General features: G+C 39.8%; 1 protein-coding gene across 1 annotated transcript in view; it reads right to left on the bottom strand.

The window, feature by feature from the left end:
- The window catches only part of lcor (ligand dependent nuclear receptor corepressor), a 76,186-nt gene that overhangs the window by 10,496 nt on the left and 49,499 nt on the right, over window positions 1-16,191 (bottom strand). The window contains exons 3-5 of the mRNA XM_085355545.1: window positions 12,579-12,658; window positions 8,381-8,513; window positions 174-653 (exon numbers count right to left, since the gene is read on the bottom strand). Of these exons, the coding sequence (XP_085211671.1) occupies window positions 174-653; window positions 8,381-8,513; window positions 12,579-12,658 (693 nt within the window). The remainder of the gene's footprint in view (window positions 1-173; window positions 654-8,380; window positions 8,514-12,578; window positions 12,659-16,191) is intronic.

Below are 16,191 nucleotides of genomic sequence, written 5' to 3'. Positions count from 1 at the left end.
TGGAGCAGGAAGTATTTTTGCACAGCAGACCTGCCTGTTTAAAACAAACACTGAGCCAAATTTGTGGCTTTCATATTTTTGGTTGGTAAAAGGCGCAAAAAAAAAAAAAAAGCCCACATGTTGGTCAGAAACGTGTGTGTGTGTGTGTGTGTGTGTGTGTGTGTTGCTCTCACCCTGCTGGCTGGGCTCTGGATCAGCCTGGTTCTTCTTAACGGTGAGGTCCAACGGGCCGTCCTGGTCGGCCATGAGAAGCTTACTGAGGACGGGATTCTGTGCAGAGGCAGCAGCCGTACCTCCTCCTCCTCCCCCCCCACCATTACTGGCTCCCGTACTGTTGCTGCTCTGGGTGCAGGCGAGTGCTGAGGCAGCAGCAGCGGAGGTGGGGCTGAAGCATTGTCCCGGGGTCGGGGATGGAGAGGAGGAGGCAGATGATGGAGGAGAGTTTGGCGCAGCCAGTGGCCCGGGCGGAGAGCTGGGGGCCGGGGCCAGAGACACCGCTTTTGGCAGGCTTTGGTCCTTCATGGTGCCGTTGGGCAGGGGCGGGTCGTCCTGAGTAGTTTTTGAGGTATATTCAGCAGCGAACTGGCGGATCATTCGCTGCATGATCTCACGAGCCACTAGAGGAATGTGAGGGTCTGAGAAACTTGGGAGGTCTGGAGAGGAACAAAACAGGAGAGCAAACATGTTAGCGTCCCGTCCTCCAGGAGTCTGCTCAGCCGATGCTGCTCTCAGCAGCTTATTTATACCATTTCATCCGAAAATGTAATCCTGATGCTTTGCTCAAATAATCACTTGGAATAAGGGCTTAAACCTGCCTATCGATGTTGGAAACACCATGATATCAGTTTGTGCAACAGATTACTGCTTGCCATTATTCAGCTGGGGCTTCCATAACAATTCCCTTCCCCAGGATTCCTTCTTGTTTTCAGTCTTACGCTCCACACTATGTCATCTCTAAACACTGTATTTCAGAGCAGTTTGTCCAGGATTTGATCTTGCAGCAGTGTGTTCACTTGAATATATTTGCGCAGGCAAACAGCCCACATGGTGCAGACACCACAGCCTCTCTATTCACAATACCAACAAGTATTTGATCTGTCACTTTGACAACAACATAAAATCAGCAGTTTTTATTTTTTGTGTAGTTTTTCATCAAACCCATATTTTGAATGATTTGGATTTTCAGCATCGTTTAACATTTGCTCTTTTTCTCCATTTTAGATCAAAACTGAATATTTTTGCGTTTTCTGATTTTAGATAAAATTAGCAATCTGAAGATATTGGTTGGAGCTCCTACAATCTTTATACATAATAATAATCTTCAAACATAATGTGTGAAAATACAAAATGCAGTGTTTAAATTATTAGTTCATTTATTAAAATGAAAAAAAAATTGACCCCATCCCAATTTCTTAGTTTAGATGGAATGGCACAATCAGCATGACAAGTTTTTACTTTACTTACTACAAAGTATTCTGCAAATGTTCCAGGTTTGGCAAATAGGAGGAATGATTTAATATTCTGAAAATCTGAAGCAACATTTATCCCCCAGACAACAACTCCTATCATCTACAACTTTACAACTGTGTTTGACAAAAATTAGTCAAATTGTACTTAAGGGTAGTCGAAATTATTACATGCTTGGGTTTCACCTCCTGTTACTGGTTTCTGTAAGATTAAGCAACACTAAAGCAAACTAAATCATATGCTTGAGTTTCTTTTTGTTTCATAAATAAGGGCATTTTGGCTTCCACATTTTTTAAAAATACAAAAATACTTGAGACACGAGTAAAAAATAAATAACTAAAAAAATCCAGGTAATGAAAGAAACTAGAAACAGAAGTCATATTTCTACCATATTAGTTTCTCATCATTGGCTCCATGTTAAATTTAGAACTGAATGTCCTGAGAGATCAGTCCCGTCACATCTTAAAGAACAAATAGTTCCACATTATCCCAACACAGCACTTCTCCCTCCTCTCCTGGCAGCCTGGATACTTTTGGGATTAGGCTTCAAACTTTCCTTTTTGATAATGCTCATTGGCCCTTAGTTGTGCTGGGGACTTCCCATGGTGCACTGGGCATTCCTTGTCCACTTTTATGTCAGTACTGCTTATTATTAAATTTTGTCTTGTTTCTATCATAGGTTTTGTTTTTGCACTTGTTTCTCTTTGCCCTCTTCTATCTTGCTTTTCCCCACACCAAGCCAGGGAAGGCGGCTACTGCCTGGTCATGTCAGAAGTCCTGACTTCTGTTAAAAGGGAGTTCTTCCCTACTGTCGCCCAATGCTTGCTCATAGGGGGTTAATTTGATTGCCTAGCGGTTTCTTTCTAATATTGCAGGGTCTTTATGTTTCAATATAAAGCATCTTGAGGGCAGTTTCACTGTAAATTGACACTTTATATGAAATTAAACTGATTAAGAAAAATGACAGTTTCAAAGTCCAGCAAATATCAGAAGAGCAATTAGGGGGAAAAAAACCCAACGATTTCATAATCCAACTTTCTGTGACCTCCTGCTGTGACCAAACAAATCCACATCAAACACTGGTCACTGATCTCGCTGGTTAATACACACTCAACAAAGCAGTGACAATGACAACACTCGTTTGTTATTAAATCCATTAATCTGGCATTGTCCCAGATAAGTCAGCTCTACTTACTCCTTATAAGCAAAAAGTATATATTATTATGCAGATAAATTCACGCATGCCACTGAGTCAGAGCCCAAATCCTTCAAACAATACATTAGCCCAAAAAATGTAATCCTGAAGCTGTGCTGAAATAATCCAGAAATCACATGCACCGTACATACAAGATACACAACTACTAATCCTGCCTATTGAGAAAGGCACCAGTATACAACAGCTGCTAGCCATTGCCATCCATTCATCAGATATTTGCTTTTTCAAAATCTAACCCTAATTTGTACAAGATGATTTTGAACTCCCTGCACTGTGTGATCCAAATAAAAGAGCAGCAATTGCTGCACCCTGACATCTTGGTTGGGCTCTGGTAAAAGATATCAGTGAGCTGAGGTTATCAGCTGTTGATACACTAAAGACTACAAACATGGCTCCACTACTTCAGTGCAAAGGATGATACACCCATATTAGCTTTTTAAAAACAGTTTTTGACAGAACAAACATTCTGGTAAACACTTTGATCTTACATTTTAATTCTTAGGTTTTTATATTGATACAAGCTGCAAGGCTTTATAAGTGAAGCCACTGTACAGCTGTTTACCTAAACGTGACTAATGCCCAGGTCAATTAACTCAACATATTTTCATTCTTACATACAGCTCTGCTGTGTAAGTTCTAGTTTGGAGTGCAAATGCTAAACATTGTTGGAGTGGCATGAGAGTGGGTTCATGGTAACGATCCGTGAACATTTACATCCACCAAGAGCTTCAAGGTCAACTTCTTGATTGGTTGACAAAAAGCTTTAGAAGTTAGTGTGCGGTGTATATGGTCAACGTAGATTAAGTACTGCATAAGGACTTAAAACATCATGTCACATCTGACCTCTGACCTCTCCTTCAACATCAACAGATTGATCTGAAGGTCAAAGTGATAATAATGGTATACAGAGGTATACACTATATGGTATACACTATATTACTTTTTTAAAATACATTTTTGTGACTAAAGACTTAAATAACAACAATAATTACAGACAAAATTAGGTTAAGTGTATTACATTGATTTCAACAGAGCAAATAAAAAAACTTAAAAAAAAACCTTCCTGCACTACAAACTCCTTAAAGTACATTTAAAAAGAAGAAACTATCTACAAACACAACACTAATCCCTTAAAGGTACATACTGCCCTGAGAGCAAGCTACTCGGGTGGAGGTTTGCACTCTCAGAGCGCTGCATGTTGTTGCTAAACATCATTTTCTCTCATGATACAAAATGACCACAGGCGCTGTCAGATCAGTGATTCTGTGCCTAACCGTGCTTGTGGATCTGTTACTGTATGAATGACTGTGTGTGTGTGTGTGTGTGTGTGTGTGTGTGTGTGTGTGTGTGTGTGTGTGTGTGTGCGCCACATCATGCCTATGCCTGTGGGACTGTTTTTCTGTCTAAATATAGCAGCTCCACAGGCATCTCTCCCTGTGTGAGTGAAGCCAGATTGATTGAGGCTGGGCACTGACTTGACAAACATCTGTTTCCTTCCTCCTGGAAAAAAAATTAAAAATACAACAGCTACAGTCTCCACCAGACTCAGTTCACCTCCGTCACAAAGCATCCACCTGCCTCAGGACAGAACATGATGTCTTCTTAATAAAAAGGGGATTTATGGCAATTCAGCAAATATGCAGATATTCAGTAGAAGGTGATTGTACTGACTGAAAGCTGATCATTTTAGGGTCTTTACCTTACAATACTAAGCAGCTTGAGGCAAGCTTGAAGCTTGTTGTCTACAGTTTCTTCATGTTTTTTTATGTTATAGGGGAAATGCACATTAATTAAAACGAGCACTTAAGTCCATCATAGAAATATACCGGCTATATAGTAACGGTCATCTGGAGTCCCCGACAGGTGAACAGCCAACTTAAATGTAAAATCACGGCTCGACTTCAATGCTTGGTTCAACTTGTTTTAAGAATTTTTGGTCAACTAAAAAAAATTTAAGTTACAATTGAATATAGATATTATTATTTCTGACAGCTGCAGCAGAGGGAAAACGTGGAGCAAAGGGCCGGCCAGCTGGGAGTCAAACTAGGAAGTGCTGAAGGAATTTTTGGCCATGTGATGTGGGTCCAAATTGTTTATCCAATGGCTCGATGCTTCAGTTAATTATTAGCAGATCATTCAGCGTGACTCCATTCACAACTGAAGACACAATAGCACCGGGCAGTGAACAGAGTTTAAAGAAAGTGTAAGACAACAGCACTACAGCAGTAATTCCTGTTTTGTAGAGAGAGAGAGAAAGAGTGAAGAAATAAGAAAGTCTCTGATTGGACTGAGAGACTAACTGCGTGACCAAAGCGCTCCGCAGATATGGATCAGTTAATTTGATGGAGGTAGTCCAAGTATTGATGAAATCATGTCCACTTCTGGTTTGACATTAAACCTGTAAGACTGGTGCTGGGGCGAACATTTAGCTCAATGGGAACAGGGGAATAATAGCGCATACATAATGCCAGATATGCCCTAATGCATAATAAGTGACTTAAATCAGATGTGAGGAAAGAGTCAAATTGAAAATGTAAGAAACAGGGATTCTTGCAACAGTGCCTTTTACAGGAAATGACAGAGGAGTCCGGCTTAACATGTGTCAGATAATGGAGAATAGAAGCTCTCAAAGGTAACAAAAAGCACAAAACATTTTAACAGATATTCTATTTAAGCAGCAGCAACTCTGCGTTCACACTGCAGTATCAAGTGTCACACCTCAAATATTTGGCATCGTGTTGACAAAGATTTGACAACAAAAAGGCTGCATTAATTTTATTATCTGTGAAAAATATGATCTGCGCTGTCTCCTTTGAAGTGTGAACAAAGAATATTTAACCTTTTAAATGCTAAATACTTGAGATCTGTTTTTAGAAAAAATACATATTCACTCCTCATAAAGCTGTGTTCTTTGTACGTGAAAGTTTGCGCTGTGACTTTTCTGAGATTAACCGAAGCGCTTGAACTCCTCAACTATCGAGCACCTCGACATTTTGGATAGTTTTTCATCCCACTGCATCTGCCTTAGTGTAAAGGTCATCAAGTGGATTCTTACATTTTAGCAAAGTCAGCAGTCTGAGCAGTACTCCCAAACAAACATCAGTGTTACTTTTGAACCTTTTTGACACGTAGGGTTCTTTCCTTTTCATTACCCTTTGAGTGAAACGAATTATTTTAAACGTCACAAGAAAAATTGGATTTAATCTTGCACTTTTATCCCAAGTGTTACCGGCTATGATGGTTGATATCATGCAAACTACTGTTATTATTGGGTGATTCAAAAAGCTTATTTGACACAGACTTACATTCAAAACTAATTTACTCACATTTGTTATATGGCTACTATACAACAGATGTGCAATAAAAAAAGTGATAAAGACTATATGAACTCCTCCCATGCTTAATAATCAGTGTCATGGACGACAGAGATGAATCCTAAATGGCCTAAAGAATAATCAGTCTCAGGATCTATAATACAGTGGAACCCCGACTTACGAAATTAATTCGTTCCCGAGGGTCTTTTGCAAGTCGAAAATTTTCGTAAGTCGAAGCACCCATCGCGCGTTTTGACTGAGGCGATGCTGAACGATAGGCTATAGGCTGCTAACTAGAACAACAATACGTCGTTCAAGTGGAACAGCAAAGCGCAAGTACGGAAGCTAAGGGGTTGTCACATGATTTGGAAGGCATTGTAGGCTCAGCCAATCAGAGCCAGCTTATTTCGTTACTCTGGCATTTTGCTGTAACACGGGCATGTTACTTTTAGAACGTAGCTACCATGATAAACAAGGGACCACTGTATAGATATTTTAAGGCTGTCAAACCTCTCACTATACACTGTATACACTTTTCTCAGACAGGCATGAACATTTTCACACTTTTCTCTTGTAGAATGAAACCAAAGATCAAACCCTGTTTTCGGGTCAAGAACATGGGAATAGAGCAGCTGCCAGAGAATTTAACATTAATGAATCAATGGTACGGAAGCAGAGGAAGCAAGAAGAATGAGTTGAGTAAAGTTTGATTTATCTGACTGTTTTGTTTCGCTTAATGCGCCTTATAATCCGAAAAATATGTTAACTTCTACCTTCCTTTAGCATGTCCAGAAGAACAACTTTTTGTGTGCGATGGTTAGCATCTTCCTCTGCCTTTTGGGTGCTACCGCAGGTGCCTTTGACGGTGCAAAACATTTCGTGGCCATTGTTGTGTTTGTTGGGAGAAAACTTACAAACATACAGTACAGTACTTCAGAGTCACACTGCTAGTGATCGATTAGACAAGCTGAACGCATTCTGTACTGTACAGGAGACACGGCACGAAGGAGACTGATTGACAGTGGTCTACAGCCAATCAGGACGCAGAACACAATGTGATGTAAAAAACCCAAACAAACAAAAAAAAGCATGCAAAATTGCACAAAAAAACTAATAGAAACAGCGAAGCCGCGAAAGGTGAACCGCGTTATAGCGAAGGACTACTGTATTGTAAAACCACATCAAATTCAGATGAATCCCCAAAAGTCCATGTGAAAAGTCCATTGCTAAATTCATGCATTTTTGTTATGACTGTTATAGTGATACTTTTTCTTAGGGGTGTATGTATGTGGCAATCAGCACTAATGAGTTCACCTATCTTATTTTGAAAGTATCCAACGTCCTAAATTCAGTACTAGTTTCTCACTGTAACACCAATGTGTAAAGTAACACTGTACAGAGCTTCCTGCATGGCCTCTCACAATAACCATGGCACTGTTAGCACAGGTCGAAAAAGTGGGTCAGCCTCTCTGGCCCATTTCTCAACCGGTTTAGGGTCTACCTGCAAGGCAGAAATGTCTTTGTCCCAAATGTGAAACTCTGACAAAGTTACATCTGGGATCCCTCTGGGATCAATCCCTGGCCCCTTTTTATTCCAGCTGTACTGTCATGTCATCAATGACACTCAGGCATTACACATTGCTCCCAAACATAGACTTGTGTCCTCTCCAATTCAAGTCCTAATGCTGAGCATGATGGATAATTTCTACAAGAGCTATTTATTTTAGTTCCCAAAGCTGAGCTACAGAATGCAAAAGACATAGTTTAGCTATTTATGAATAAATTATTTTCCATTTGAGGAAAAGAGTTACATACAACTTGGTATTGCAACCAGTGGGTAACTGACCAACTTTCTGTGTTACAGGGTAAAGACTAACATTGCCTTGAACCATCACGCAAACATTCTTTATTTTTCTACTACACTGGGCCTTGATGCAGACTCTCAGTTTGTCATTTAAGCCAACTTTACTCTGATTGGCTACCCCTTAGAAATATGTTTAAAAAGCATGCAGTTAAAGCTTATGTTCTCACAGCAAAACTTATGAATTTGAGAGGACAATACTAAGGGCATCAATTACATCATGACGACTCAAAAGTAGAATAAAATGATCTAAAATAGAGTTTTAAAGCATGCATTTATGGACTACTTTCATATAAGCTAAAACATCATTATTTGAAACATGTTTAATACAAACAACCAGCAATGTAACATATATTGATGACAGAAAAAAGAAAATTTAAATAAAAATATATAGGAAAAGTATCATATTAATTCTAAAATAGACCCATGTTAAATTACTCTGGATATCCATGTCTAGACTGAATTTAATAAATGAATAATGACTGATGAAGAAATGACTAATGAAGGGTATGTATGTCGTACCTTTTCTGTGGAACACAGCATTGAGGAAGTCTTGAGCCTGTCTCTCCAGTCGGCTGATCCGAGACTGCTCCTGTTTGAAGTCTTCACACTCCGACAGCACGTGGCTGCCTCCACCGTTCTCCACGCTGTGCTCCTACACAGACAAACACGCAGAGACCAACGAGTGAGTAAAGGTTTGGTGTGAAAGAAACTAATACCCTCACACTACCACCACATTATGCCACTAGCATTTTTTCATTATGATTGTTTAAACATGTCCAGCTCTCAATGTCGACAATTCTCCGACAGTTCTGTGTCAACAGAAGATGGGTTGCACAGCGGGGACAAGCAGACTTCTCCATACGTTGGCCTTTTTTATTTATCTTGGCAAGCATAGTATGCATTTATATTGCATTTTCCTAGTCTTATTGACTACTGAAAATATTGCAGGGCAAGCCATACACACACACACACACACACACACACACACACACACACACACACACACACACACACACACACACACACGTTTTTATTAAGATGACAATAACATAACACTACAGGGAGAAGTGGTGGCAGGACACGTCTTCACTTCCCCACTCACTCACTCACTACTACTACTAATGGCTCAGCCGCTGTGGAGTAAAATTAGGATTTAAAAATTCAGTGGTTGCTGGGTGATTGCATCAAATTTTTCTTATTTGACAAATGACTGCAAGTGGTTGAGCGTGTGGTAGCTTTAAATGCTGGGTGACCAAGGCAATCGAAACAACAAACAACCGTGGTTGACTTGGGAGTGACTGTCGTCACTCTCAGATTACAACATGTTTGCAAATAATTTTGCTTTAATTTAAGAGTGGCTATGTTACTGTGTGGCTGTTAAATCACCATCATGTAGCATCTACATCGCACTGAGTATTTCTTCTTCAGTCACCTTTCTCACTCACTGTGTGTTAATAGACCTCTCTCCCTTGAATCATACTTGTTATTAGTCTCTGTCTCTCTTCCACAGCATGTCTTCATCCTGTCTTCCTTCTCTCACCCCAACCGGTCCCAGCAGATGGCCCTGCCCCTCCCTCAGCCTGGTTCTGCTGGAGGTTTCTTCCTATTAAAAGGGAGTTTTTCCTTCCCACTCTTGCCAAAGTGCTTGCTCATAGGGGGTCGTATGATTGTTGGGTTTTTGTCTTTATGTATTATTGTAGGGTCTACCTTACAATATAACGCACCTTGAGGTGACTGTTGCTTCAGAATTTATCAGTTAATTGGTGTATTCTCACAAACAGATCACATGTGCTTGACCCCATTTAGTTGTAACTGAGAGCAAACTAATTTCTAATCTTGCATGTGATCTACAAACACTGTTTTCCCCAGTCTGACTGAAGGGAGGCTCTCTTTAATCCAAACCACTAACTTTTCCAGGATATCGAGGCCTTTAGATCCTTACAGTACAATAGAGAGGAAATTTGAGTGCATGTATGCGTCTGTGTGCATGAGTGGTAGGAAACAAAGGAACTTAGATGAGAAAAGCTTTCTCCAGTCTCTGTTCTCTTTATTTTAACCCCTCAGCTCTCTTTCTGCTGGTGGTTTGCATGGCTTCAGATCAATGAATCGATGGTTCCCGCCCACTGAAGCTCCTCTGGCATCTTGCAAACAAGCAGAGGGTAATAATGGCGAGACAGGGAGAGCACTTGAAACCCTAACATATTAATAAAAACCTGTATTTGAGCGTAGAAGACGAATGTAATTGAGGTGCCATGGTTTGCATTATGTGAGCGGCTAACAGTTATTGAGTATTTAGAAAATATGGTGGAAAAAATAAACCTTCTGGAAACCCTGCAAGGTTTTGTGTAATTGATTTTACTCCGATAACTGCTTCAGTTTTTTTATTCATATCTTATCTGTGATTATGCTATTACATGCACAAGTGAGCTCTGGCAACACAGCTACTGTTAGCTACTGCTACATGGCTTCATGCGCAGAGAAAGGCAGAGGCCAATGGGGGCTCGGAGATGGTAGTGAGTGGTGGAAAAATGGGGATGTTTTTAGCAGACAGATGGTCGACCCTGGGGGTCGGACCAGGGTCAAGTTGAAAAACAAGCAACAATGTATGTCTGACAGAAGGACGCCCCCTCCTAACTTCCTTCCCTTCCTTGTTTATTCTCACATACCTTTCTTTCATACATGTGTCCACATATACATTAGGTCAACATCCCAAAAAGTACTTACCCTGAGCTAAATACGAACAAAAAAAATAAAATAAAACGAACAAAAACAAATGAAAAGACAAAAAGTCTGCTAATGAACACTGTGACAGGCATTAAAGCTATAAGATGATTTCTTATAAATTATTGTGCATATTTTAGGCTTCAGTGTCCCTCCCCCAATCAACTGCCCTCATAGAAATGCATTCAAAAGCATATGATAATATTGATATGTTAATTAACACAACATATGTGACTCATCTCTTATTACAGCCTCCAGACTAACAAGTCGTTTCTACTTTCTTCTGATATTTAAAAAAGAATTTTTCTTTTCATCCACATCACCCCCTACGGTGTTTATAATGGCGACTGTGGTGATAAGAGAGCGGAGGCCACATGCAACAAGGGAGCCCATTTGGAATCATCCAGAGACTGTTGAGGGCCCCGTAGCATCCTTGCTCTTTTTGTTCCTCATTTTTAAGTGCAGCGGAGGGCGGTAACAATGAATGGCCGCAAAACACGAAGGCCTTCTGCACAGCAGAATGAGCAGAAGCACGATGAACACATGCTTGCATTTGTATATATTAAATAGAAGCTTGTCCAATAAACTCATTATTATTCTGTTCAGGATGCTTTTTGTTGGGCTAAGAAACTGTGAGGGTGTACCAGCATCTAGGCTACTGTGGGAGACCAACTAATTTACAATCATGTCAGCATTCTCCTCCTCCTTCCACACACACACACTCACTCACTCACCTCCAAATCATTATGTCACAGTCCTTTTATAGGCTAAATTGGGGTCAAGACCACGGATGGTTAAACAACACAAATAACAAGTAGTGCACCAGGAGGAGGAGAGAGACAAAGATGTGGTATTTTTCAATAGAAAACTTAAAACTGGCAGTGAACTAAAATACAGAACACGTGGACAAAGAAAATGAGCTGCTTCATGAAAGTAACATAAGTGCTGTATCAGGCAGAGAGCAGTATTCACCTCTGTTAGCGACAATGTTAGCGAGGAAATAGCTAATTGAAACGCACATCATGTTTTATTTTTTTTAAATTTGTACAACACTGCAGTGAAACATTCCCCTTCTCCACACTCACAGCACGCATTCAGTGGAACATGTTGTTATACATTATTCAAGGCCTTTACATCTTATTTGTAAGCCTTAGATAATAAAAGTGTGTTCTAATACACATCTTATATTGAGGGCCGTTTAAAAATGTAAACGTTTTTTTCCTTTGGACAAAAGCTGCAATTATTAAGTTGGGTGCAGGGATGGTGGTGTGGTTTGCCTCACAGCAAGAAGACCCTGGGTTGAAACCCAGTGAGTTGGGGTTCTCTACAGGTACTCTGGCTTCCTCCCACAGTCCGAAGAAATGCATGGGGTTAGGTTACTTGGTGACCTAACCCCCATGTGTAAATGTAGCCGTCTAGCTCTATAACACCTGTCCAGGATGTATCCTGCCTCTCACACTATGACTGCTGGGATAGTCTCCAGCATCCCTTTGACTCTTAACTGGATATGTGGAAGAGAAAGGGTGGGTATTAAGTTATCTATTTGTATCTTGCTCTCCTAACTAATAATTAATGTGGTTAATTCCCAGTAACCACATCTATGAAAACAAATAAAAACTTAAAAAAATGTTTTCCTTTGCACTCAAAGTATGAAATAAATAAACCCAGCTATGCCACAGCACAATTACACAGTTACACATTATAAAATGTAGCCCCCACCCATCACCCCCCATATTCTGTAGTCTGCTTATTCTTTGAAACAAATTGTTCAATCGAGTGTGCTGCTAAAAAGCTAACATTAGTTTATTCAGGTGAAAACAAAACCTAATGTAACTCCATATTATATAAAAAAAACCCCTGCTCCATTTACATCAGGCACCTTCGTGTTGTGAGGTAAAAGTGATACCACCCAGCAGCTTCTGAAGAGTTGTGAAATCACAGCCATGTAATTAGAATGAGAGGGTCTTATCTAAAAGGGAGACTGAACTGCACCTACCTTGACTTTCTCACGTCTTAAGCAGCAGAAGAGACAGTTTTCATCAAAGGACCAGTCAGACACCTCCTCTGGCTCGCAGTCTGCATGACAGAAAGTATGCAATTAATGACTAACTCAAACTCCCATAATGCTCAGGATCTCATAAGTTGACTGATGTGCTACCCGGGAGCAGAATCTGTTAGTGTAACAGTAGAAACAAAGAGCAAAACAATGTGGTGAAGGTTTAATGTGTGTTTTACTTGATTTGCGAGGCGCTACTACAATTATTCAGTTTGAATATCCAGGTGCAGATCATTAGCGAGGTGTATATGAATCGAGGGAGAAATCCAGACTGATAAGCCGAGAGAGACTGACAGCTCAGGGACCACCACCCAGATCAACAACAGCAATAAAGTGATTCACTTTTAATTACAGTGACTGACTAAATTCCAGCGATTCAGTCCACAAGCATGCCGTGTAAAAATGAACCACACCTGTGACTGACAGATAAGCTCAATCAGGTATCAGGCACATTATTGCCTTAAACCTCCAAAAGCAGCGTGGACGTCTTTGTGCATATATCTGGGTCAGTTTGAGAGATTCACGCCCTGAAGCCGTCTTCACAAAGAATGTCCAATTTCCAAAACTGATTTCTCTTAAATGTGTTTTTCTGGATGACAAAGTTCACTGGTGTCTCCCTGTAGTTTTATGAGCTTCCAATCATTAAGCCAAAAATCCTGACAGACTCTCTGCCTCTGCAGGTGTTTTACTCTGCTCTAAATTCACATTTCAAAAGAGAATGTAACTGATCAAATACACACGAGCATTGTGGGCAATTAAGAGAACCACAAAATCACATTTAAAGCAAATCTGAGCAGCTAAAGATATATTTCTACACTTGTATAGAAATATAATGCATTTCTCTACTATAAATGCAAATGTGTCAGCACAAAAATTTATGTTTACAGAAAATTCTGGTTGCAAAAATGGCGACGTGTGTAAACACTCTTATATTTATACAGAACAAATTAGCTGCATGTTACTATTACTTTTCACTTAACATTTATAATTAATTATTTGCTGTTGGAGGCTTGACTAGTTTTACTTTTTGTTGTTGTTGTTTTGTTGTTCTGTGCACAGAATGGGCAGATATTACTGGGTGTGTGGTTCTGATCTCATCTCAGGCTGATGGAGAGGTGGAAGCTGAAATCAAAATATCAAGTTTTGTAATTTTAAACATGTATGACATAAACCATAAAAGCTCCATATAATCCAATTAAAAACAACAACAACCTCTGATCAGTGGTTTCTCATATCAATAATAATCCTGTGATTGTCCTCTTATGATTAAATGATGATTGATTTAGATGATGTCAGCAGCAGAAATACATTTTTACCAACATAGCACCTTCTGAGCTGAGGACACTGGCTACAGCTGAGCTGTTGCCATGGTATTACACCTCCATTTAAAACAATATATATATATAGGAGGGAAAAGGAGGGACGAGTCAGCTCCACAGAGAGACAGAACAATATCAGAACATCCTGTGAACATGAAGTGTGTGCCAATTCAAAACTTCCCATCTCCAAAATGACACCTTTTCAGCAACTAAGCAAACACGCTGAATCTCAGGTGAAAGTGCTTCACAAAGTGTTACGCCGTGAGAATTTATTCCTTAAACTGTGAAAATCTGATAAATGTAAGGTGTATGATGTTCATTTTAACATCACACAGGGATGCCTGCAGTTCTGCTGTGATATATCTGTAGCACAAACTGCTTTGCTTTAATGCATTTGTTTCCATATGTATAGGAATGCCCTCGGTCTCATCAAACAACTCGATATTTCTTGTTCTTGATTCATTTGGGGTTTTTTCTTCTCGCGTCACTATTACCCAGTCATTTCAAGACATAAAGCAGTAAAATCTCTGTTTTTATGTAATTTCCTTTATTGTGCAGTATTGTCCTTAAAGAAAGAAAAAAACCTTCATCTTTTGCAATTTTAGAAAAATAGCAGGATTGAACCACCTGATTTATTTAGGTCCAAATGAAGAGCAACATTTAAAAACAAAAACAAATCAAAAAACAGTAGAATATTAAAAAAATATGTTGATGCTCATCTTTACTGCTGCATTTAACACATACAGAAATGTAAATATATACAGTCCACTCTGACATAATAAAGAAACCATTTGTACATGACCTGAAGCCATGTTCAGCAATTCTACCCTGTCCCGTCTTGTTACTGTGATGACCCCTCCCCACTCTGTTTGTTCGTGTTTCTGTGTGGGAGGAGGGCAGAGTAGCAGAGGTGGGTCCATAGGGGAGCCACACCTGGCACCGCTCCAGTGACTGCTTTATCAGAGGGCCGGGTTTGCACAATCCATCTCTCTTCTCCATTTGTTGGGTTTATGGCTTGCATGCATTTCCACTCATCCTTGCACTCTTTACACTGCTGATACAGATAATCTACATTTTATTCACAGTAAGGTCAATTTGATTAAAGGAATCGTATTTATTTCAATTTCCTTCTTTGTGTCGACTGTGAGCTGGCATACGTGCTGGGAATAGATGTTTCTGCAACAAGCTAATATCGGCAACTGTGTCCATCCATGCCTTTAACTTTCTATCTTTTTTTTTCTTTTTCCTTGTTTGCCATTTATGAGCATGAAAAGAATAATAAAAGAAAGAAAGGAAAATCTTTATATTTATATGGATATTTACAGGATACCTTTGTTCTGAACAAGGAATTTAATAATCCCAAACATGAAAAACAATAATATTTGAGCTATAAATGTGAATATATTATTAACTTGTATTTTTTTCACATTTATAGTTTGACAATAACTGAAAAACAAAGCAGGGCAAAACAGAGCACACGAGGGCAGGCGGGCAATGGCAAGTGACAAGCAGATGACATTCCAGGAGTTTTTGTTTGTTTCTTTGTGCCATACCATGACCTTCCATTACTTTGTAAGATTAGAAAATCAATAATCCAATTTGTTTGAGTTGTATAATCCCTTACAGTGAACATCAAGTCTGCAATCAGTTTTGTAAAAGCTATATTATTTGTTTTGAGGCGACGCAAAGCACTCCCTTTGCACTTGATGCCTCGGTGTAATCGATTACAAAGAAGGTTTAAAAATGGATTTTCACGCTGCGCTGTACTGAACAAGACAACAGGCTGCCAAAAATGAAATATCTGAAGATGAAAATATAACCAATAGGATTTGGAGTTAAAGAGTAACTAAATCCCAACCGCTGCTTTTCTGTCCCCTCTGGCTAACAGTTTAATCTGCTTCACCTCGCGATCACACCCTACAGCAGAGTAAGACACACAAGTAAGATCCGGTCAGGAGGAACACCAGCATGCTTCTTTAAGAAGAACCTGTTCAAATCCTATAAATAGGGTCTGCTAGTTTTCCCCTTTTTTAAAGTGTGTGTGCAGATATGTGCCTGAAATCTCCAGCTTCCCATCATTTTCCTGCGAGACGTGCAGACGATTCAGTTACTACTCTCTCGTTTTCTTTGTGCATCTCTGTCTCCGGGACGGGAATGAATAAGGTCAAAGGTGAGCTGTGCTTGAACCCCATGGTTGTGCCACTTACAGTATCCCTGGGAATGCGCCAATTAAG

The sequence above is a fragment of the Diplotaxodon limnothrissa genome, linkage group LG6 (genome assembly GCF_057381915.1).
Source record: "Diplotaxodon limnothrissa isolate DT_005_m linkage group LG6, D_limnothrissa_male_GT1.1, whole genome shotgun sequence".
Taxonomy (NCBI): Eukaryota; Metazoa; Chordata; class Actinopteri; order Cichliformes; family Cichlidae; genus Diplotaxodon; species Diplotaxodon limnothrissa.
The sequence above is the reverse complement of the archived record's forward strand: the minus strand, read 5'-3'. Positions and strand labels throughout refer to the sequence as shown.